Consider the following 23,667-nt stretch of genomic DNA (forward strand, 5'->3'; position numbering starts at 1 on the left):
AAGAAAGAGCTTTGGTGATGTTTGATCTGAGGCGAAAGAACATTATATTACTATGTTGTGTTAAATCATTAATAACGACACAAACATTATACCCGCTTTCTTGGTGATATATACGCGGGAGTATTTCATAGAAATTAAGAAAACAATGTTATACGATCTAATGTTGACTTATAGCTTTGTATTTGAAAACAAACCGTGAAAATGAAATCATAACGTCATTTCTGCCCAGATTGAACGACGAAACCTTTTTTCTGTAAAACTAATGTGTAGGCATCTTTAACTTACTTCGTGGAAGGGAGGTCACTCTGGTAAGACCTAAAACTACATCCGGAAATCTGCTGATGACACGGGCACTGCCAGATTTTCATGATGAACTGAGTGTAAAAGGAACGAATGCTCATAGATTTGTCATGGTATTGTATTTTAACTGTGTCACTTATAACGATGTATGAACATTGATTCACATGATCATGTGATAATGAAAACAATGGCGATTGGCCTCTCGATATTGGTGTAGTGTTGACAGTGTGTATTGTCATTATTCATTTGGTGACGATAAACAAACTCCATGCTAAATGAAACCACTTGAAAATTATACTTCTTTTATTAATATACAGAAATATGGTTCCCGTTTTCTCGTTAGAACTCCACTAGTATGCTGAATACACTTCGCACTAAAACGACGACGCTGCACGTGACCTTAGGTCAGCCTACTAAATTATATGGTCATTAGGACGAAGTCTAACTTGAAAACGAAAGGAAACATCATCCCACATATTAAGCTATAGCTAACCAATGTTGTGGGTTTCACAAAAAACTAATAATGATATAAGTGACATTTAATTGTCTAATTGTTATACACTAAAGTTGTTCGCTTTTCTTTAAACATTAGTATATTGGCAATCATATAGAGACAACTGTATGCTTGTCTAAAACCCTAAGAAGTAGACTGTTCAAGTCTCAGAGAGAACGGACAGAGAGCATTTTTCATTACAAATTCCTTCATATTTTAAGTTTTTTGTGTTTGATGAATGGGTAGATTTAGATTTTTTTTGATTTTGAAATAACAGTAAACAAAAATAAATAAATAAAAACATAAGTACTGTGTACAAAAGCATATCTTGTTTTCTGTATCATGTTTTTTTTTCTCTCCTCCCACAAACAAAACAGATTAATTATCTCACCCTATGTTGTTAGACCACATCTTATATGTCTTTGTCTTTTGGTGTGTAACTCGGACCTTTGATGTCTTACCTCTCTAATGTTGTCCTATAGTGTCTTACTCTGTAATACAGCATTTCACCCTGATGATGTTTTATCTTGTCCTATGATATCTTATCATGTCATATGGTGTCTAACCCTGTGCTATGGTGTCTTGCCCTGTCCTGTAGTGTCTTATCTTGTCCTATGGTGCATTGCTCTGTCCTGTAGTGTTTTACCTTGTCCCATGGTATCTTACTTTGTCCTTCAGTGTCTAACCCTATTCCATGGTGTATATTCTGTCCTATGGTGTATTACCTTTTCATGTGGCATCTTACCTTGTCCTGTGGTGTTTATCCTTGTCCCATGGTGTCTTGCCCAGTCCTATGGTGTCTTGCCCAGTCCTATGGTGTTATACCTTGCCCTATGTTGTCTTACTTTGTCCTGTCATGGTGTCTAACCCTGTCTCATGGTGTCTTTATGTGTCTTGTGGTGTTTTATCTCGTCCTGTGGTATCTAACCTTGTACTATGGTGTCTAACCCTGTCCCATGGTGCTTTGTCCTGTCCTATGAAGCCTTGCACTAAAAAGGTCCCCTATAGAGAGACCTATATGTTGACGATGGTAAATACAAGTTATTCAGTAAGGCAATGAACTTGTCAATTTCTGTTTGTGTCAGGAGTAGTTTGGATTTTCAAATTTAACATCTTGTTGGAACAAATGTCATTTTTTACTTTTTGTTTTTTACAGAAAATGTATTTAACACATCAGAAAATAGACAGATGGTGGTTGGCATAGAATCAATTTGAAGATGTCGATATTCCGAAAGTTGCTTGGAAACAATCAAGATGGTGGCAACCAGCAAAATGCAGGTGCGAAGAATGCTCTTTCATCTGGTCCACAGCCAATGGCAGCTCAGCTTCAGAGAAAATTTGCCAAAGGGGTCCAGTATAACAGTAAGTTATATCTTAACACTTTTTACTCTGATTACATTTCCACACCCAAGTTTTAGTTTAACAGTGTTTAAACTGTATGAAATACATATCCATACATCAAGAGTACTTATGCTATATATCCTCAACACCTACATTTAATATACCTATCCCCCACACCTACATATTATATACATATTTCCCACATCTATATACAATATACATAACCCCACACCAACATATCATAGAGTCTAGAATATCATGCCAATTAAATCAAATGGATTATGCCATGTCAAAATTAAAATTTCTCATTTCAGTGAAAATAGTCATTCGTGGGGACAGAAATGTTGGAAAGACTTGTCTGTTTCATCGCCTTCAAGGTCAAAAGTACAAAGAGGAATACATACCAACAGAAGAAATACAGGTGAATATCATGCATTTATGGCCCTGATTGTTGTGAATTAAAAAGAACAGGACTTACTCTCACCTTGGAGGCACTATCCAGGAAAATACAACTTTTCACTTTCCTGGTGGAAAATAAGATTTTATTTTTTATGCTAAGAGCATTTTCAATGCTCTTCAGCATGTTGCTATCGCCCCTGAGGCTGAGTATCAAGTACTTCGTTTTCATTGGTTCATAAATCGAAAGTTTACTCCTACTCCATCTGCCGGACATTACCGTAATCATTGGATTATCGCCCCTACAAGTTGCTGATGCTAGTCATTAAATGAAACAACCTTATCGACATTTTCTTCATTACCTGTACATCAAGAAAATGTTTTGTGTTGTGTATTAATGATAATCAGACATCAAAATTTGTAAATACAATGACAAAGACTCACGTTTATGGTGGTAAATTTTGCGAGGCGATGCCAATATGGCGGCTTAACTTTCTTTTCCGCGCGATGCATTGTGGGAGTCATATACATTTGTATATCTTTCTATTTTTCTTTTTTCGAAAATTTACTTCCCGTTTAATACTGTTGATAACTATTAAAAATACTTATATATGTAGTTGAAAATAAAAATGAAACTAAAATAAGAATGATTTAGAGTAGCATAAAATTTTGACGGAAACAGCCGGGGTGCTCTGTGCTGCTGGACCCTGAAAGAAGACGGCGGCTGAAAGAAGATGGCGGGTAATTCATGTAGGTAAGTATCACTATATATATATATGTTAGCTGAATTTGAAGTCAATACTTATACTGAACTATCAATTGCATTTTTTGCAACAATTCATTTGGAATGAGCCTTCGCGTCTAGTGAATTTAGGCTGCACTTTTTTTTCAAAATATTTTCAAGACTTTTCCCTTGAAGCAGTATGCATTTGAAAAATGTGATGTAAGCATCTAGCACATTTTTGTTGCTTCCGTAAAGTATTTCAGTATTTTGGAATGGATTTATTTTGGAATGATCGTTTCATAATGGTCTCATCGCAGTCACTTCTGTCAGTAGCCCAACAGATCGGAAATTAACCAGAAAAAAAAACTTATCCGTAATATTGTACTGTACTACTTACGCTACCGTGAATAGATCTAGGAATCTGTCTGGGTAATATATCGATTTTACTTTAAAATATCTGTCACTGTCCGCGCTATTGTAGGTCTAGCTCTTTCAAATTTCTGATCGGAGATAATTTATAAGTACCCCAACGGCCCAAGGCCAGAGTATGAAATCGTACGGGAACTCTACAGCTATGCTAATTTTAAGGTTTACATGTGAAGTTAATATATATAGTTTTAGCTTAATTTTAGTTTTTGTCTTTCTGACATGATGTCTCGTTGATTCTGTTGAAGAGTGATGCATGTGAACGATTACAATATGAAGATTAGGAATAATGAAGATGTCAATTAACATCTGATTCCCGGAAAGTATTTTAATAAAGATTAGGATAAACCTAGCAAAGTGTTAGGTCCCAGTGTGAATGTGTAAAGTTCCAGTGTGAATGTGTAAAGTCCCAGTGTGAATGTGTAAAGTATTATTGGTACAATTGAACTTTTTGATATATGTACTGTATTTGTTCATCTCAGAAATTTCAGTATTATGTCAACTGCGTCCACTTTCAGTTCAACACTTTTGATTCATCAATTTTACCCAGCCCTAGGCTCAATATTTGTCATTAATTGTCGACTGTTTTTTAGAGTTTTGTTTTCATGGTGAATGGAATGAAATGAGATAAATAGTCTAACCAATACCCCTCGAGAGCTAATTAAGACATTGCAGTATTATCATTTTGGGCCTTATTAAAAGTCAAATTGCAACTTTTAAGAAACTCAAGTGACTGTAAGTACAACAATAAGATGTCAATAATCAATGAAATTGATTAATTGAGAAGACATTTTCTTAGTACAGTTAACCAGGCTTTGTAGTGGTTTGTTCAGAACTGTAGTTCTGGTTAAGTAACCATTAATTGTGTCCTTTCAGTTACAATGACATACATTTTTGAAATACCTCTACTGTAGCTAAATATGGCATTTGTAATAGACAGCCAACATTAATTTTGTGATAGACATAGCCAAATTTAATTTTAGGATCAGTTAGGACAGCTACTGTTTGTAACAGGCATGGGTTCAATTACATGATGACGTAATTAATGAAATTACAATTACATTATGAAAATGGCATTGCCATTGCATGACGGTCCAATGTAATTAATTAAATTACACATTACCTTTCAAGTCATAATGATTTTTGAAATACAAACGTCAAAATAAATTATCATACTGCACAGATTTATCTCATGAATTTAACTTTATGATTCAATCTCTGTATGACCATGGTCAAGATATTCTTATTTTCTAGCTGTCCATCACTTCATAATTTGACAGTCCTGAATGTCAAAATAATTAATTATATTTAATATAGACTCCTATTGGGAAGTTCAAGACTATAAGCTTATACAGAAGTGTATATTTCTTGCACATAATCATAGCAATAAAGAAATATAGTTATTTATTTCCCTTACTCTCTTTCAGCAGGTGGATGTCCCTGAAGAAATGAAATCTGGAATGGTAGAAGGTATCTCTTGATTCTTCTAACTTGGAATTGGCCATTGTGACCAACAATGGATTTGAGGACCTTATGGTGGAGAAAAACGTCCTTCTTTCCGACCTCCAATTAGATGTTGAAGATGGTTAATCACTTGAGGATATGCTAACAACCATGTTGCCTTTTAAGGTCACAGTACTCTCTAAAGGCGGCAATATATTTACCATCACAAAAGAAGAATCAACAAATGGCAGAAACTAAACAAATGTGGAAAAGATCATTGTATGCTGCATTTGTAGTAAATTTCTTTACAATCTTCAATTTACTTAAGTAGAAAGATTCACTAGTTATACCAAGTTTATGTAGAAAGGCTCACTGTATACTGAGTTTGTAGTGTACATAGAAAGGTTTACTTATTTTTTTTTTCTGAGTTATGTATATACAATATATATAAAAACTTTTTGTAGAAAAGATCACCGCATACTGAGTTTGTTGTTTACAAATGTGTAGAAAAGATCGCTGTATACCGAGTTTATAGTTTACAATTGTCTAGAAAAATCACTGTATACTGAACATAATACGACTTCTGTTTAAAACCTTCATTTAAACTTAGACATGTATTTTTTTTTATTTATCTTAAAAGTCTACCTACAACAATTTTGTGTATGCAATCTTGTACTAGGATATTTACATGACAAGATTACATTGCTGATCAAAGCATGGAAAGAATACTGAATAAAGAAAACAAGATATAAGCATCTTTATCATGTTTTTATTTTTATTATTATCATTATTATTTTTCCATGATGTCTGTCCACATGGAATTTGTAAGCACTCTTGTGCATTCTTATACCACCAAAAGGGTGGGTAAATCGAATCAAGTTGTCTATCTGTCCATCCATCTGTTTGTCTGTCTGTAGACACATCTTGTCTAGACAACTCCAATGAAACTACAGTAATATTCGGGACAATGTGTAGATGTGCATGCACCATTTTCCCCTGGAAATATTGATTGCCATGGCATCTGGTCAATATAGACAGGTTTTGCATGTCGGTCAACTTCTAAACCTGTGGACCAATTTCAACAAAACTTCGCAGGAATATTAGGGAACATGTGCACATGCCGCTGTGTTTCAGAGGATGTTTTTTTGCAAAAGGTCACCATGGGGAGATAACTAAGGCTGTGGGTGATGGGGGTATTAGCTATTTGGATTACAGTTTCAGTTATCCCTGGGCAATGTGGAGAGGATATAGTAATGATTTTGAGGATTGAATGTAGAGGTCACAGTACTTGCATAAGTACTATATGATTACCTTGTAAACGCATTGAGACCAAGACAGTTAGTATACCTTAATCAAATTTGGAACATGTATCCCTTGTGAGGAGAAGTCGGTTTCTTTAGAAATTCAGGGTCAGATATCAAAGATCAAGGTCACAGTCAAAAAACGGATAGTTGCATGGGGGTGTTTTTCCATTGTATTACCCTCGTTTTTCTATCAAATTTCACAACCTAAAAGATATTCACATCTTGTAAATTTCAAGGTTCAAGGTCACTGTAAGGATGTTAAAAAAAATGATAATACAAGAGGAATAAAATATCTTGTGACAAGTTTTAGAGAACAAAGAATATATAAACATGAAAAATTGGAACAAAGTCAATATCTACTTGAAGATTCCCAGAAAAAGTACAAGGAGAATAAGACCAGGTTTTCTGGAAGAATAGGCATCTTCTATTTTAAGTTATGGTGACAAGTCATGTTTGTTTTAGAAAATTGGCACTCTTATGCAGTCTTTTACAAACAATCTGGAAAATGAAGCTGTCCAATATTTGTATGTAGCATGTTATTTGCATGATGGTCTAACTAATGGTCTTAAACCAATAGGATACACAGTCTTTAAAGTGATAATATGGTGTCCATGATCAACATTCCCTACAATGTATCCAAAGAAATGGACAACTTCCCTATCATTGCATCTTGGAGCCTACTTGGGACATGTATTACATAAGTAATACTACTATGCTTGTTATTTCTGATATCTGCTGGTCATTTTTTATGGGCTGCAATGATTTATTGATTGCATATAGTTGGTTTCAGTATATAGCAAGCTAATAACAAAGAATTTATTTTTTAATGGTCTTAGCATACCAGTACTTTCAGTACTTTGATTGTGTCATATGATGCTTTTCAACCAATTGGTGACACTATTACAAAGATAAGGTAGATCTGTAATATGGCACAGCTAACTATCAAAGCAGCAAACATGTATTGATAAAAATCACAGAATCAGAAAAACAAGTGTTGCAGAAACCAGGTAAATTGAGGTAAATAATTTACCTTAAATTTGCAGGTATGCAGTATCCAGTGGAACTACAAAGCTACAGATGATGTGGTGAAGGTGGAAGTGTGGGATGTTGTCGATAAAGGTCGCAAAAAGAAGAAAATGGAGGGTCTAAAGATGGACCAAGAGGAGGTTCAAGAGGTAACTTGACAAAACAATAGAAAGTTATATAAGTTATAAAACCCTTTTTAGTTAGGATGGAAACCATGTGTTATTATAAAAAACTTGTTGATCTCTTTAGTTAGTTAATGCAGAGAATGTTTGATCTCTGTAGTTAGGGTAGGTATTTTACCTCTGTAGTTAATGTAGAAAATATTTGACCTCTTTAATTGTGGTAGAAGGTGATGGATCTCTGTAGTTAAGGAGGAAAATGTATGACCTCTGTAACTAGGTTAGAAAGTATTGTAGTGAAGTTAGAAGGTGTTTAACCTCTGTAGTATTTGTAGAAAGTGTTTGTCCTCTGTAGTGAAGTTAGAAGGTGTTTAACCGCTGTAGTATTTGTAGAAAGTGTTTGTCCTCTGTAGTGAAGTTAGAAGGTGTTTAACCGCTGTAGTATTTGTAGAAAGTGTTTGTCCTCTGTAGTGAAGTTAGAAAGTGTTTAACCTCTGTAGTATTTGTAGAAAGTGTTTGTCCTCTGTAGTGAAGTTAGAAGGTGTTTAACCGCTGTAGTATTTGTAGAAAGTGTTTGTCCTCTGTAGTGAAGTTAGAAGGTGTTTAACCTCTGTAGTATTTGTAGAAAGTGTTTGTCCTCTGTAGTGAAGTTAGAAGGTGTTTAACCGCTGTAGTATTTGTAGAAAGTGTTTGTCCTCTGTAGTGAAGTTAGAAGGTGTTTAACCGCTGTAGTATTTGTAGAAAGTGTTTGTCCTCTGTAGTGAAGTTAGAAAGTGTTTAACCTCTGTAGTATTTGTAGAAAGTGTTTGTGTAGTGAAGTTAGTGTATTTAACCGCTGTAGTATTTGTAGAAAGTGTTTGTCCTCTGTAGTGAAGTTAGAAGGTGTTTAACCGCTGTAGTATTTGTAGAAAGTGTTTGTCCTCTGTAGTGAAGTTAGAAGGTGTTTAACCGCTGTAGTATTTGTAGAAAGTGTTTGTCCTCTGTAGTGAAGTTAGAAGGTGTTTAACCGCTGTAGTATTTGTAGAAAGTGTTTGTCCTCTGTAGTGAAGTTAGAAGGTGTTTAACCTCTGTAGTATTTGTAGAAAGTGTTTGTCCTCTGTAGTGAAGTTAGAAGGTGTTTAACCGCTGTAGTATTTGTAGAAAGTGTTTGTCCTCTGTAGTGAAGTTAGAAGGTGTTTAACCTCTGTAGTCAGGGTAAAAGGTGTTTTAACTCTGTAGGTAATGTAGAAAAAGTTTGACTACTGTAGTATTTGTAGAAAGTGTTTGTAGGTGCTTGACCTTGCTACAGATATAATATCTATTGTTAGAATTATCATGAACTGCAAATTGCAATCATTATTATGTACTTTTTACTCAGATGGAGGAACCATGTTTGGATGCCGAGTTTATTGATGTGTATAAGGGGTCACATGGGGTCATCATGGTGTATGACATCACCAAGCAGTGGTATGTATTCTCATTACTTTTGTTTTTTATTTGTGTTTTGATAAAGTTACAGATATCTAAGTTCCCCGTCTTGTTACCGTGTACCTGGAACATGACTGTGTGAATGAAATGTTGTTTTCCAAAAACAAGTTTTTTATTAACATAAATTTATTTGGTAAAAGGAAATGAATTTTTTTTTTGGTGAATTAAATGAAATGGTAGACCGAAAAAGGAGTAGTATACAAACAACATATTAGGTGAGAGAGTTTATCTTTTTGAGCACGATCCTGTAGAAGCTTTGCAATACTTTTACAGATGTTAAAAAAACCCATCAGAGACACCAAAATGGTGACCAAGGAAAACAAGTGACATATGCTCAAATTGGACATTAATAATGTATACGTCAGCGAGTGAACTTTGTACAATGTCCCCGTGTGGACAGATCATAGAATTTAGTCACGATGTATTCAGATCAGGTATTGTTGAGCAGCTAGGCATTAATATAAAAATTAGCTTTACTATAGAAATACTGATTTAATAACAAACTAACTGTTAATAAGTATTTGCATATTAATGTATATGAAATGCAGATGTGTCTAAGAAATGATGCTTTTTTTAAAGTATCTTAATACTGGCCAAGGGGTTGGGTAACAGATGATACAGTTGTGACAAAAAATGTTCTGGGAAACTTATATTTTGTAAATGATTTGGTATTAACCAGTTTTATAAAAATAAGGAAATGATAAATAAATCAAAATGATAAAAAATTCAATAAGAAGAGTCCCAGCTGAGCAATGAACCTCCAGCCATATAATGTGTTCCTTGTTTAAAACTATATAGCTATTGTGTCATTAAATTATTGACTGCTTCATAGTACATAGGCAGCTAGCCTACTAATGATATGGTAGGAGCTTGCTTCTGTAGGAAATTGTAGCTGACAAATTGCTGGAGTAATTTCTGTGTCATTTAGAAGCTTAGCAATCCTGATTCTTTACACGCTCATATAATTTAGTGCATGATGGAGCATTTTGAACAAAATGGCAACCTTGACTAACAGAGGACAGTGGAATTTAATAGCAAATATTTTGTCAAGTAAAACTCCTAAAGATGTTCCCGTGTGGTCAGATGATTCATTTAGTCAATATGTACTCAGATTAATTGTTGTATACCTAGTTATTATGGTCATCAAAATAAAAATTAGTATTCTAGAAAAGCAAAGGTCTGATTCAAGCAAAACTTAAGTGGAGTTATGCTTTCGGCTATTCTTTTTTTTTATCAGACTTTGCATATGGTGGCCAGAGCATTTGATTGATTGAAATATAACAAGCTGTAACTCAGCAACCTTGAAGTAAAACTTGATTTTAATATTGATAACCATGTCAAAATTTGTTTGAGACATTTTTTTTTTTCCAAAATCCATATGGCTGCCACAGGAAGTGATATTTAACTGACTAAATTTCGATGAAAATTGATATATATGTGTGGTCAAGTATAAGGAACACAGCAGTGCAATCAGTTTTTTTATCAAAACAAACATGACTGTCATAAGTGTTTAAACTTTGAAATATTGATATTGTTAATGGTGTATGTCAAGGCTGTTCTAAACCTTCCTATGTTTCTGCTACAGTCTGCTGACTGGCCACTGGTTTACCCGAGTCATACATGACTGCCTCTCTGGTCTAGTCATACATGACTGCCTCTCTGGACTACTCATACATGACTGCCTCTCTGGTCTAGTCATACATGACTGCCTCTCTGGACTACTCATACATGACTGCCTCTCTGGTCTAGTCATACATGACTGCCTCTCTGGACTAGTCATACATGACTTCCTCTCTGGTCTAGTCATACATGACTGCCTCTCTGGTCTAGATTATGTGCACCAGAGGTCAAGAATCTTGCCTTCGTGTAGATAGTGTTAGCCGTTGAGTAGAATTGTTTCCTACTTTGATTAACATTAATTTGCAGGGGTAGTTAGAAGGACCTATGTTATGACCTCTGTTATAATTACATGTTTACATTAGGATACCTATCTTACACAAGGTTTTGTAATATTTTATTTTAGGACATTTTCATACATTGAGCGAGAGATTGAGAGCATCCCGTCCCATATCCCAGTGTTAGTACTGGGTAACCATAGAGACATGGGCCACCATCGAACAGTTATAGAGGACAAGGCCCGCTACTTTTGTCTCCATCTCCAACGGTAAAACTTGGTTTAAAACATTCTTTTAATGATTCAGAAATTCATGATTTTAGCAAAAGTTTGAGTGCAGCAAAAAGTCAAAACCAAATTTAACAACTTTAATTGATGCTGATCAGCTCAGTGATATAGAGACAGGAGCAGGATGATTTTAGTATTCAAATGAAATTACTTAGGATGTTTCCTCTATTAAAGGCCGGGCGAGGCAGCCACTGTTAGATATGCTGAATCTTCTATGAGGAATGGATTTGGACTGAAATATCTCCACAAATTCTTCAACCTACCTTTTTTACAACTCCAGGTTTGTATTGATAAAATGCATATTTTTGATACCTTTTACCTAACTTGTGGGTTTTATAGAAAAATTACTTAGTTAATTACCGATAAAAATTGTTGTTACTAAAGCACTTTTCAGATCAGTGATGTATGAACACACATTCAGGAAGACCTTGATGATAGGGTCCTGCTATATTGTATATATCTTGCAAAAACATTTTATTTTCTTCGTCAGAGAGAGACACTGCTGAAACAGCTGGAAGTCAACAAAGAGGACATGCTTTCTACAATTGATGAACTAGATATACATGAAGAAAGTGAAGAACAAAACTATGACGTGTATGTAAAACATTTCTGTATGGTACTGGTCACAAGGGTGGACGAAGCAGTTTAATGTTTAAATATTTTGATGTCCTATTGAGAAGGAATGAAAAAAACTCTCACTATGCAGCTTAACTTAAGTCAAGCTTTGGGATACTATACTCTCTGCTTGACCTTCTGGCGGGGAATTGGGGATCATGAGTGACAAAGAAAACATACTTTGATATTTGTTTTACAGATTCATTGACAGTCTATGCAGCAAACGACGTCAACAGCAGGACAAGTTGTCAGAGAAAGTATTAGCTGATTCTAAACTCAAACAGGAAGTAGAAGGATCAGGGGAGGCAACTAAACCTGGCAGTCTTCCAGGTAATGAAGGATTAGTTTATCAATTCGAAGGTCTCTGAGTGTCCATCCAGCATGAACTTTTTTCCTTTAAAAATTTCTTTCTAAATGACCAAGAGGTCTAGAGTCCTGATATTTAGCCAGTAACATAGTGAATGAAGGACTATCAAATTTGTTCACATAAATGACATTGATCCACTTTGAAGGTCACAAGGGTCAAATGTTTTGGATTTTTAAAACACTCTTTCCAAAACCCAAGAGGCCAAGGCTATTAAGCCAATAACATGCTAGGAAAAAGTACTATCATAACTGTTCAAATAAAAGACCTTGACCAAGGTCACAGAGTCAAAATGTGTTCAAAATTTTCACAATACAGCTGTACTTCTCAACAAACAGAAGGCCCAGGGGCCTGATACTGTGTCAGTAGCATATTTGGATGGAAGGTTATCAAGCATGTTCACATGAATGACTTTGAACCACTTTAAAGATCACAGTAATGTTAAAATTTTTCAACAACTTTTTCACAATAACCAAAAGGCTCAGGCTTCAGACATTGAGCAAGTAGCATATTTGTCTGAAGGGCTTTGAAGTTTGTGTGTCAAGTGTGTTAAGTCCTTCTTTACAATAAGTAATAAGCTCTGGGTCATGGAAATGGTGAAGCGGCATGCTTTGAAAGTTGACTTTGAAGTTTTAAGAAATTGACTTAACTGACAAAGTCAGCACCACAGTTGAGTGATTAAGGCCAATTTTTTTGTATCAAACCTGTGAGTTTTACAGTTGAGGAACTGTTTTGATCATATGCAGGTTATTATTCAAGCCATCAATCCATTTCACAAATAAGGTAATCGATGAAAATCATTTCATAAGTAAACTTAAATCACCAATCAAACACCTGTTGAAAGTTTTAATCCAATTTTCCTGTTAAAATCACCTTTAAGAATTTCAATCCAAATCTAACAGTTATCAGATCAGTATTATGGGTAAGAATATACCAATTTCAGGATGAGAACTTACTAATAAATGAACAATTGCTATTTATTTCAGTTCCAAAATCGGTTTCCATGCCAACCTTACAGAAAACCACTATAATGGAGAGAGAAGCACACTCTGTGGGAACAACCCCAGTACAGGAAAGATTACCATCAGATCATGCCCCATCTCTTGAGCCCCCTACTCCCACACAGGATCAGCAGCAGAAGTCTGGCTTCTTTTCCAGGTTATTCAAGAGTAAAGACAAGAATTTACCAAAAAAAGATTCAATAGATGGTAAGTAAGTCCAATATCTTCTTCACAGTCTGTCTAACTCTGACCTCAACAGTCTGTCTAACTCTGACCTCAACAGTCTGTCTACTCTGACATCAACAGTCTGTCTAACTCTGACCTCAACAGTCTAACTCTGACCTCAACAGTCTGTCTAACTCTGACCTCAACATTCTGTGTAACTCTGACCTCAACAGTCTGTCTAACTCTGACCTCAACAGTCTGTCTACTCTGACATCAACAGTCTGTCTAACTCTGACCTCAACAGTCTAACTCTGACGTCAACAGTATAACTCTGACCTCAACAGTCTGTCTAACTCTGACCTCAACATTCTGTCTAACTCTGACCTCAACAGTCTGTCTACTCTGACATCAACAGTCTGTCTAACTCTGACCTCAACATTCTGTCTAACTCTGACCTGTCTAACTCTGACTGACTCAACAGTCTGTCTAACTCTGACCTCAACAGTCTAACTCTGACGTCAACAGTATAACTCTGACCTCAACATTCTGTCTAACTCTGACATCAACAGTCTGACTAACTCTGACCTAAACAGTCTGTCTAACTCTGACCTCAACAGTCTGTCTAACTCTGACCTCAACAGTGTAACTCTGACCTCAACAGTGTAACTCTGACCTCAACAGTGTAACTCTGACCTCAACAGTCTGTCTAACTCTGACCTCAACAGTCTGTCTAACACTGACCTCAACAGTCTGTCTAACTCTGACCTCAACAGTCTAACTCTGACCTCAACATTCTGTCTAACTCTGACCTCAACATTCTGTCTAACTCTGACCTCAACAGTCTGTCTAATTCTGACCTCAACAGTCTAACTCTGACCTCAACAGTCTGTCTAACTCTGACCTCAACAGTCTAACTCTGACCTCAACAGTCTGTCTAACTCTGACCTCAACAGTCTGTCTAACAATGACCTCAACAGTCTGTCTAACTCTGACCACAACAGTCTGCTAACTCTGACCTCAACAGTTTGTCATTAAATCACACTAATTCTTTTTGAGCATTAAAGCACACTTAGTCCCTCTGACCTTTAAAGCACACTTAGTTCCTCTGACCTTTAAAGCACACTAATTCCCTCTTACTATTAAAGCACAATAACTCCCTCTGACCTTTAAAGCACACTTAGTCCCTCTGATCATTAAAGCACACTAATTCCCTCTTACTATTAAAGCACACTAATTCTCACTGACCATTAAAGCACATTAATTCCCTCAGACCATTAAAGCACACTAATTGTCTCTTACCATTAAAGCACAATAACTCCCTCTTACTTTAAAGCTCGCTTAATCCCTGTGATCTACTATGACACTTTTACTCTTCAGACCTACAAAGTCCCACCGGTACAGACACAGTGAAGAGTGTGGAGGATTTCTGTCCTGATGACGGAGGACTAGACAACAGCTTCCTTGATGACACCAAGGAGGTTAAAGAGAACAGCAAGCCGACACGGAACCATGACAGCGACAGGTAATTTTACATATTTACTATTATAAAATAATTTGTACATAATAATATGTATGCAACATTTTCCTCCCTCATTCTTTCTCCTTATCCTGTTATATAACATCTTTCTCCATTCTGTCTTTCTCCTAATCTGATGATATAGCATTTTTCTCCTTCTGTCTTTCTCCTTATCCTGTGATATAACATCTTTCTCCTTCTGTCTTTCTCCTTATCCTGTGATATAACATCTTTCTCCTTCTGTCTTTCTCCTAATCTGATGATATAACATTTTCCTCCCCCATTCTTTCTCCTTATCCTGTGATATAACATCTTTCTTCCTCATTCTTGCTCCTTATTCTGTGATATAACATCTTTCTTCCTCATTCTTTCTCCTTATCCTGTGATAAAACATCTTTCTTCCTCATTCTTGCTCCTTATTCTGTGATATAACATCTTTCTTCCTCATTCTTGCTCCTTATTCTGTGATATAACATCTTTCTTCCTCATTCTTTCTCCTTATCCAGTGATATAACATTTTCCTCCCTCATTCTTTCTCCTTATCCTGTGATAAAACATCTTTCTCCTTCTGTCTTTCTCCTTATCCAGTGATATAACATCTTTCTCCTTCTGTCTTTCTCCATATCCAGTGATATAACATCTTTCTCCTTCTGTCTTTCTCCTTATCCTGTGATATAACATCTTTCTCCTTCTGTCTTTCTCCTAATCCAGTGATACAGCATTTTTCTTCCTCATTCTTTCTCCGTATCCAATGATGTAACATTTATTCTTTCATTGTCTCTCCAGTGATGAAGATGCAGATAACCCAATGGTTGCTGGGTTTCAAGATGACCTCGATTCAGACGATGATTTTGGCACGGACAACAATTCAAATCAATTTGTTGTGACCATGGAAGACATTGTAGTGACATCATCTGATGAGGAGGTGGTGCCACCTGTGGAGAAGAGTTCATTTGTTACCACGGTGATGAGTGTTTCCAGTGACTCTGACTTAGAAACAAATAAACAAACAATTGTATCATCTTCTCGAAAAATATCAAATGGGGGTAAAAGTGTTACTACAGAATCGAAGACTTTACCTTCAGAAAAAATGAGAGTGACCTCTATTTCATCATCAGACAATGAAGTGACTGCTGGACAACCTGTTGTATTGACAAATCAGGACATTGATTCGGATGATGACAACGTGACAAATAATGTAATGGTGGCTGCGGATGAGGAAATCAGTGACACTGAACCTCCGGCCTCGGGTCTTCAGGTCCAGGCTGGCTTTGATAGCTGGTTAAATCAACTGGAGAGTAAGGTAAAAAAAATCAGTCGTATTGTAGAGGGAAAAAAATGTCACCCTTATTACAGAGGGAAGAAGACATCCTTGTTATAGTGGGTAAAAGTCACTTTTAAAGTTTTTTAACCGATTTCTTTCAAACTTTGTAGGCTTAATCACACTGCATTAAGTTGTGTTTTCTGTAGTGGCAATGTGATTTTACAATTTTGGGAAGAGTTATTGTCCTTTTTTGTTTTCTTCAACATGTTTTTCTTGTCCAGATATTTCCTCCCTGAGTTTTTAACCAATTTCTTTGAGACTGGGTAGGCATTAAAACCACAGCATCTCTATCTCTTTACCATTAAGATATATAGCACTGTTTCCTTTCCTGAAAATTTTTTCCATTATTACCGTTTCCGTCTTTGTATCCTTTTCTATCCAATTATCATATTTCTTTGGCAAGGGAAAGCCATATATTGTTCCAGCCCGCTGTACTCTTTATTTCTTAAGCATTTTAATCTTGTCTGCTGTTATATTGTTTTTCAAACATTTTAATCCTGTCTGCTGATCTCTGTCATCTTTTTAACAATTTTTTTGAAACTGGTAGGTTTTGATATCTGAACATATGGTTGTGCTTACTGTCAGTTAATTTTTATACGCCGTCGGAGGCGGTCGTATATTGGCGTCATCTTCTCCGTCTGTCTGTACATCCGTCCGTATGTCCATTTCTTGTGAATGCAACTCCTCCTAAACTAATCATCACATTTTCATAAAACTTGCTCAATGTCACTAATACAATGGTTCAATGTGCATGAAGGGGCAATTTTACGTTTCATTGACTTTTGTAAGATTTATGATACAGACATGTTATAAGCGATATTTAAAAGGACCAATCTTGATCTTTATATTTTGTGTCCATGGCACTCTTGTTTTGAAATGATATTTGAATTTGACACTATTTTGTGTTAATACTATTCTTTCCATATTTGTATTGACTTTCATTGAAAGTGATGTTTAGTACATGATCAGTGTATGTTGGAGTGTTCTTGTGTTTTTTACAGACAAATATCACAGAGGTAGCTAGTGAACCCAGCAGTCCAGAATTACTGCGACCAGTAGCCAGATCAAGTAATAAATAGTCTATGTGTTGTTTGTGATGGTGTGTGATGTCTCTAAAACATTTCATCATTTAGAAGTGTTGTAATTTACGCTCTGCAAAACTTATCTTATTTGTTGAACTTGTGAACAATGTCTAAGAAATATTTTATGGCTGACAGGTGGCCATCATAGATTTGATTTTGCAAGTTTGTTATTGCTCTTTCTTGAAAAGTACTTGATGGATGTTTCGCAGATTTCCTATGTAGGTTTCCCTTTGTCCGTAGTTTTGCCCATTTAATTTTGGCACCCATTAGAAAAATAATAAATGGCCAACAGGCAACCATCATAGATTTGACGTTGCAAGTTTGTTATCGCTATTTCTTGTGAAGTACAGGATGGATTTTTCTTTAATTTCATATGTAGGTTCCCCTTGGACCCTAGTTGTGCCCATTTAATTCTGGGTCTGATCAGAAAACAAAATGTTCACAGGTGGCCATCTTCGATTTTGACTTTGTAATCTTGAGTAATACGGAATCAATCTTTCTTAAATTTCACCTGATGGTTTTGCAAGATTGGTTTTTAGTCTGACCAGAAAAACAAAATGGCCAACTGGTGACCATTTTGGATTTTGACTTAGAAAGATTGTTATCGCTATTTCTTGAGAAATATTGCATAGGTCTTCCTCAAGGCTTCTCTTGGTCCTTAGTTGTGCCTGTTAGATTTTGGGACTTACCCAAAAAATAAAATGGCCAACAGGCAGCCATTTTGGGTTTCGCTTGAGTAAAGTTTGTTTTCCCTATTTCTTAAGAAGTACATAATAGATCTCTCTCAAATTTCATAAGTAGGTTTCCCTATGTCTCTAGTTAGATATGCCCACTTGATTTTGGGTCTGCTCAGAAAGACAAGTGGCCATCTTGCATTTTGCCAAGTAAGGTTTGTTATTGCTATTTCTTGAGAAGTACTGAATCGATCTATCTCAGATTCATATGTAAATTACCTTATGTCCTAGTTGTGCACATATGATTTTGGGACTGATCAGAAAAGCAAAATGGTTGAAAGGTGGCCATCTTGAATTTTTCACAGTTATGCCTAGATCTTTTTCAAATTTAAAGTGTAAGGGCCCCTTGGTCCCTGGTTGCTCCCGTTTGATTTAGTGACTTCAAGGCAACTGTCTTAGATTTGGCAGGTAAAGGTTTTCATTGCTATTTCTGAAAAGGAATTTTCAAATTTCTTTTCATTAAAAGCAAAAGAAGAGAAGAGAAAAGCAGGGAAAAGATCCAACTTTCAAAGAGCAAATTAAAATCAAACAATGGTGGGCTAAGATCTCTCAGGGATCTCTTGTTCATTATTATTTCAATTGGGATATTTTTAATTTACAAATAACTGTTGAATATTTGATTCATTGGTAAACCTTCCCTTATGTATGATTATTTCATTTTAGAGTCCACTACATCAGGCGAAATGGCAGAGCGGAGTACAAGTGCCAAAAAAAAGAAAAAGAAGAAAAAAGACAAATCCGAGAAGGTCATTATCTGACACAAACTCACATATATACGATACATACAAACTCTCATATATAAAATACACACAAACTCTCATATATACAATACACACAAACTCTCATATATACAATACAAACAAACTCTCATATATACAATACATTGAATCTCTCATTTATACAATACACACACAAACTCACATATATATAATACACATACAAACTCTCATATATACAATACACACACAAACTCACATATATACAATACACAAACAAACTCTCATATATACAATACACATACAAACTCTCATATATACAATACACATACAAACTCTCATATATACAATACATACAAACTCTCATATATACAATACATACAAACTCTCATATATACAATACAGACAAACTCTCATATATACAATACACACAAACTCTCATATATACAAACTCTCATAATACACACAAACTCTCATATATATAATACATACAAACTCTCACACAAACTCTCATATATAAAATACACACAAACTCTCATATATACAATACACACAAACTCTCATATATACAATACACACACAAACTCTCATATATACAATACACACAAACTCTCATATATACAATACACACACAAACTCACATATATACAATACACACAAACTCTCATATATACAATATACTCTCATATATACAATACACATACAAACTCTCATATATACAATACACATAGAAACTCTCATATATACAATACACACAAACTCTCATATATACAATACACATACAAACTCTCATATATACAATACACACAATCTCTCATATATAAAATACACACAAACTCTCATATATACAATACACACACAAACTCACATATATATAATACACACAACTCTCATATATACTCATATATACATACAAACTCTCATACACACACAAACTCTCATATATACAATACACACAAACTCTCATATTTACAATACACACAAACTCTCATATATACAATACACACACAAACTCACATATATATAATACACACAAACTCTCATATATACAATACACACACAAACTCACATATATATAATACACACAAACTCTCATATATACAATACACACAAACTCTCATATATACAATACAAACAAACTCTCATATATACAATACACACACAAACTCACATATATACAATACATACAAACTCTCATATATACAATACAAACAAACTCTCATATATACAATACATACAAACTCTCATATATACAATACATACAAACTCTCATATATACAATACACACAAACTCTCATATATACAATACAAACAAACTCTCATATATACAATACACACAAACTCTCATATATACAATACAAACAAACTCTCATATATACAATACACATACAAACTCTCATATATACAATACATACAAACTCTCATATATACAATACACACAAACTCTCATATATACAATACACACAAACTCTCATATATACAATACACACAAACTCTCATATATACAATACACACAAACTCTCATATATACAATACATACAAACTCTCATATATACAATACATTGAATCTCTTATATATAAAATACACACAAACTCTCATATATATAATACATACAAACTCTCATATATATAATACATACAAACTCTCATATATACAATACACACAAACTCTCATATATATGATACACTGAAACTCTCAGATATACAATACACAACTATATTATAAATATTATTGAGATTGGTTTTTAGTCTAGTGTATATTAATGATGTGATGATATCAAGTGATTATTTATATGCTTTAGGGAGAAGAAAGTTCCAACACAAAAAAGAATAAAAAAAAGGAAAGACAGAAGACTGATAAAGAGAAGGGTGAAATAAGTAAAAAAGAGAAGAAGAAAAAGAAGGAAAAACCAGCTGTGGCAGAAACAGAAAATGCAATGGAGAATATGGACGATTTAGAGGCATTCCTTAATGATGACACTACAACCCAGGGGGGCGGGGCAGGGTATGAGTCACTCTGACCTACCCAGGGGACCGGGAAGGATATTCATCACTCTATTCAACTAACGGGAAGAAGGGAGGAGGCAGGGTGTGAGTCATTGTGATCAACCCAGGGGAGTTAGGCAAGTTATTACTCAGTCTGATCAACCCCAAGAGCGTGAGTAGGATATTCAACAAACTGTTCCACCAATGCTGTAGCAAGAGGAGTAACTTTTTTTATCATGTAACACTGAAAAGGGGAGCAAGCTACGATGTTTTGTGACCACTAAGGCATTGGATGAGAAAATGACCTTCACCCGTTATCAAAAATTGAAGAACCAGAAAGGGACATGATTAGTCGAACTATACCCTGAGTTAGGATTAGCCAAATTGATTCTCTGGGACAGGACAAGTCATGCTGATCCCCTGAGACAGGACAAGTGAAGCTGATCCCCTGGGACAGGACAAGTGAAGCTTATACCCTGGGACAGGACAAGTCATGCTGATCCCCTGGGACAGGACAAGTCATGCTGATCCCCTGGGACAGGACAAGTGAAGCTTATACCCTGGGACAGGACAAGTCATGCTGATCCCCTGGGACAGGACAAGTCAAGCTGATACCCTGAGACAGGACAAGTCATGCTGATCTCCTGTGACAGGACAAGTCATGCTGATACCCATGGGCATCATTAGTCATGCTGATACCCTGAGACAGGATAAATCAAGCTGATCCCCTGGGACAGGACAAGTCAAGCTGATACCCTGGGACAGGACAAGTCAAGCTGATACCCTGGGACAGGACAAGTCATGCTGATCCCCTGGGACAGGACAAGTGAAGCTGATCCCCTGGGACAGGACAAGTCATGCTGATCCCCTGGGACAGGACAAGTCATGCTGATCCCCTGGGACAGGACAAGTCAAGCTGACACCCTGGGACAGAACAAGTCAAGCTGATCCCCTGGGACAGGACAAGTCAAGCTGATCCCCTGGGACAGGACAAGTCATGCTGATACCCTAAGACGGACCAAGTCAAGCTGATCCCCTGGGACAGGACAAGTGAAGCTGATCCTCTGGGACAGGACAAGTCAAGCTGATCCCCTGGGACAGGACAAGTGTAGCTGATCCCCTGGGACAGGACAAGTCAAGTTGATACCCTGAGACAGGACAAGTGTAGCTGATCCCCTGGGACAGGAGAAGTCAAGCTGATACCCATGGGCATCATTAGTCATGCTGATCCCCTGGGTAGGACTAGTCACGTTGATAGGGGCAGATATCCTGTTGTAGGATCTGGGGGCTGTGGTATCACAATGGTATCCAAGGGATTATTACAGAAGCCATAATGTTACCTCAGAGGTTAATCGAGGGTTAATCATACTGTTACCCTAGTTGAGACTGGTGTTTTTTTGGGACAGAGCCAGACAAAGTGTAACCTGTGACATTAATATATACAGTTAAGACATAGCAGTGTTTAGTTTAGGATGTGGAAATCAGCTATAGTCAACAAAGTTTGTAATATGATAGAAATAGAAGTTGAGACATAGCCCAGGCACACAGTAAACCCAGAGGATTGTGACAAGTCCTGTCTCTATAAATTCTGATGGTTAGGGTAGAACCAGTCACTTAATAAACCCAAGGGGTTGTGACAAGTTCTGTCTCTATAAATTCTGATGGTTAGGGTAGAACCAATCACTTAATAAACCCAGAGGATTGTGACAAGTCCTATCTCTATAAATTCTGATGGTTAGGGTAGAACCAGTCACTTAATAAACCCAAGGGGTTGTGACAAGTTCTGTCTCTATAAATTCTGATGGTTAGGGTAGAACCAGTCACTTAATAAACCCAAGGGGTTGTGACAAGTCCTGTCTCTATAGATTCTGATGGTTAGGGTAGAACCAGTCACTTAATAAACCCAGAGGATTGTGACAAGTCCTGTCTCTATAAATTCTGATGGTTAGGGTAGAACCAGTCACTTAATAAACCCAAGGGGTTGTGACAAGTTCTGTCTCTATAAATTCTGATGGTTAGGGTAGAACCAGTCACTTAATAAACCCAGAGGATTGTGACAAGTCCTGTCTCTATAAATGAAGGTTTGGATAGAATCCGTCACTTAATAAACCCAGGGGATTGTGACAAGTTCTGTTGCTGTATAAATTCTGAAGGTTGGGACAGGAACAGTCAAATAATTATCCCATGGAATTGTGACAAGTACTGTCTCTGTATAAATTCTGGGGGTAGGGACAGGAACAGTTACTTGATAATCCCAGGGGATTTTGAGAAGTTATTTCACTGTATATACTCAGAGGGTAGGGACAGGACCAGTCACATGATAATCCAAGGAGACTGTTTCTCTTTTGTTCAGCAGGGGTTTAGGACAAAATATGTTGTATTAGCCAAAGGGCTGGGTTTGCAATAAGTTTCATTTTAAAGTTGGTAGGATTTCATTAATGTAGATTATTTATCAAATTGTTCATGCATCGAGTTATGTAAGAGTGGGTTTGTGTTGTTTAAGAGTCATAAAATGTACGACCAATGAGATAATTTTTGCTGAAGACATTTTTTGTAAATATACTATTTATGAAGTATTGATGTGATTTTAGAGCTGAGGCTATCAATAAAACATGAAGGAGAATGGAATTGTTGTTATTCTGATGGAGTCCGTGACATTTGGTTGGAATGAATATAAACAGTGATATTGTTTATTTACATGGGGGATTTGATTTCACTGGTTTTATTCACAAACTGTTATAATTAATATCAATAGTTTATTTAGCTATATTCATCCAAAAAACCAAGGTCTACAAAGAAGTTTTTTTTTTGAAAAAACGATGCAAATTGAGCCGCATGAAAATATGATAACACAGTGTTTATATACTTGTTTAGAAAGTTGGACCTTTATAGTACAGTTGATGGAGCCTTGGCTTACTGAGGTATGTGGTTCAACACTCCTTA

General features: G+C 35.9%; 1 protein-coding gene and 1 long non-coding RNA gene across 2 annotated transcripts; both read left to right on the forward strand.

Annotated features, from left to right (window-relative positions):
* Window positions 1-344: 344 nt before the first annotated feature.
* LOC132546016 (rab-like protein 6) lies at window positions 345-23,347 on the forward strand. Its single transcript, XM_060209710.1, has 15 exons — window positions 345-413; window positions 1,950-2,155; window positions 2,449-2,555; window positions 7,471-7,602; window positions 8,930-9,018; window positions 11,063-11,203; window positions 11,396-11,501; window positions 11,712-11,815; window positions 12,036-12,166; window positions 13,187-13,408; window positions 14,744-14,888; window positions 15,669-16,185; window positions 17,208-17,274; window positions 18,686-18,768; window positions 20,541-23,347. Exons 2-15 carry the CDS (start codon window positions 2,011-2,013, stop codon window positions 20,757-20,759), a joined length of 2,208 nt encoding a protein of 735 aa, XP_060065693.1. The 5' UTR covers window positions 345-413; window positions 1,950-2,010; the 3' UTR covers window positions 20,760-23,347.
* Window positions 2,996-5,884, forward strand: LOC132546051 (uncharacterized). The gene is made up of 2 exons (XR_009554058.1): window positions 2,996-3,284; window positions 5,108-5,884. It is a non-coding gene; the product is annotated as an uncharacterized LOC132546051 (long non-coding RNA).
* Window positions 23,348-23,667: the final 320 nt, after the last annotated feature.

The sequence above is a fragment of the Ylistrum balloti genome, unplaced genomic scaffold (genome assembly GCF_031769215.1).
Source record: "Ylistrum balloti isolate Yb309-2 unplaced genomic scaffold, AGI_CSIRO_Ybal_v1 Utg369874, whole genome shotgun sequence".
NCBI classification, from domain to species: domain Eukaryota; kingdom Metazoa; phylum Mollusca; class Bivalvia; order Pectinida; family Pectinidae; genus Ylistrum; species Ylistrum balloti.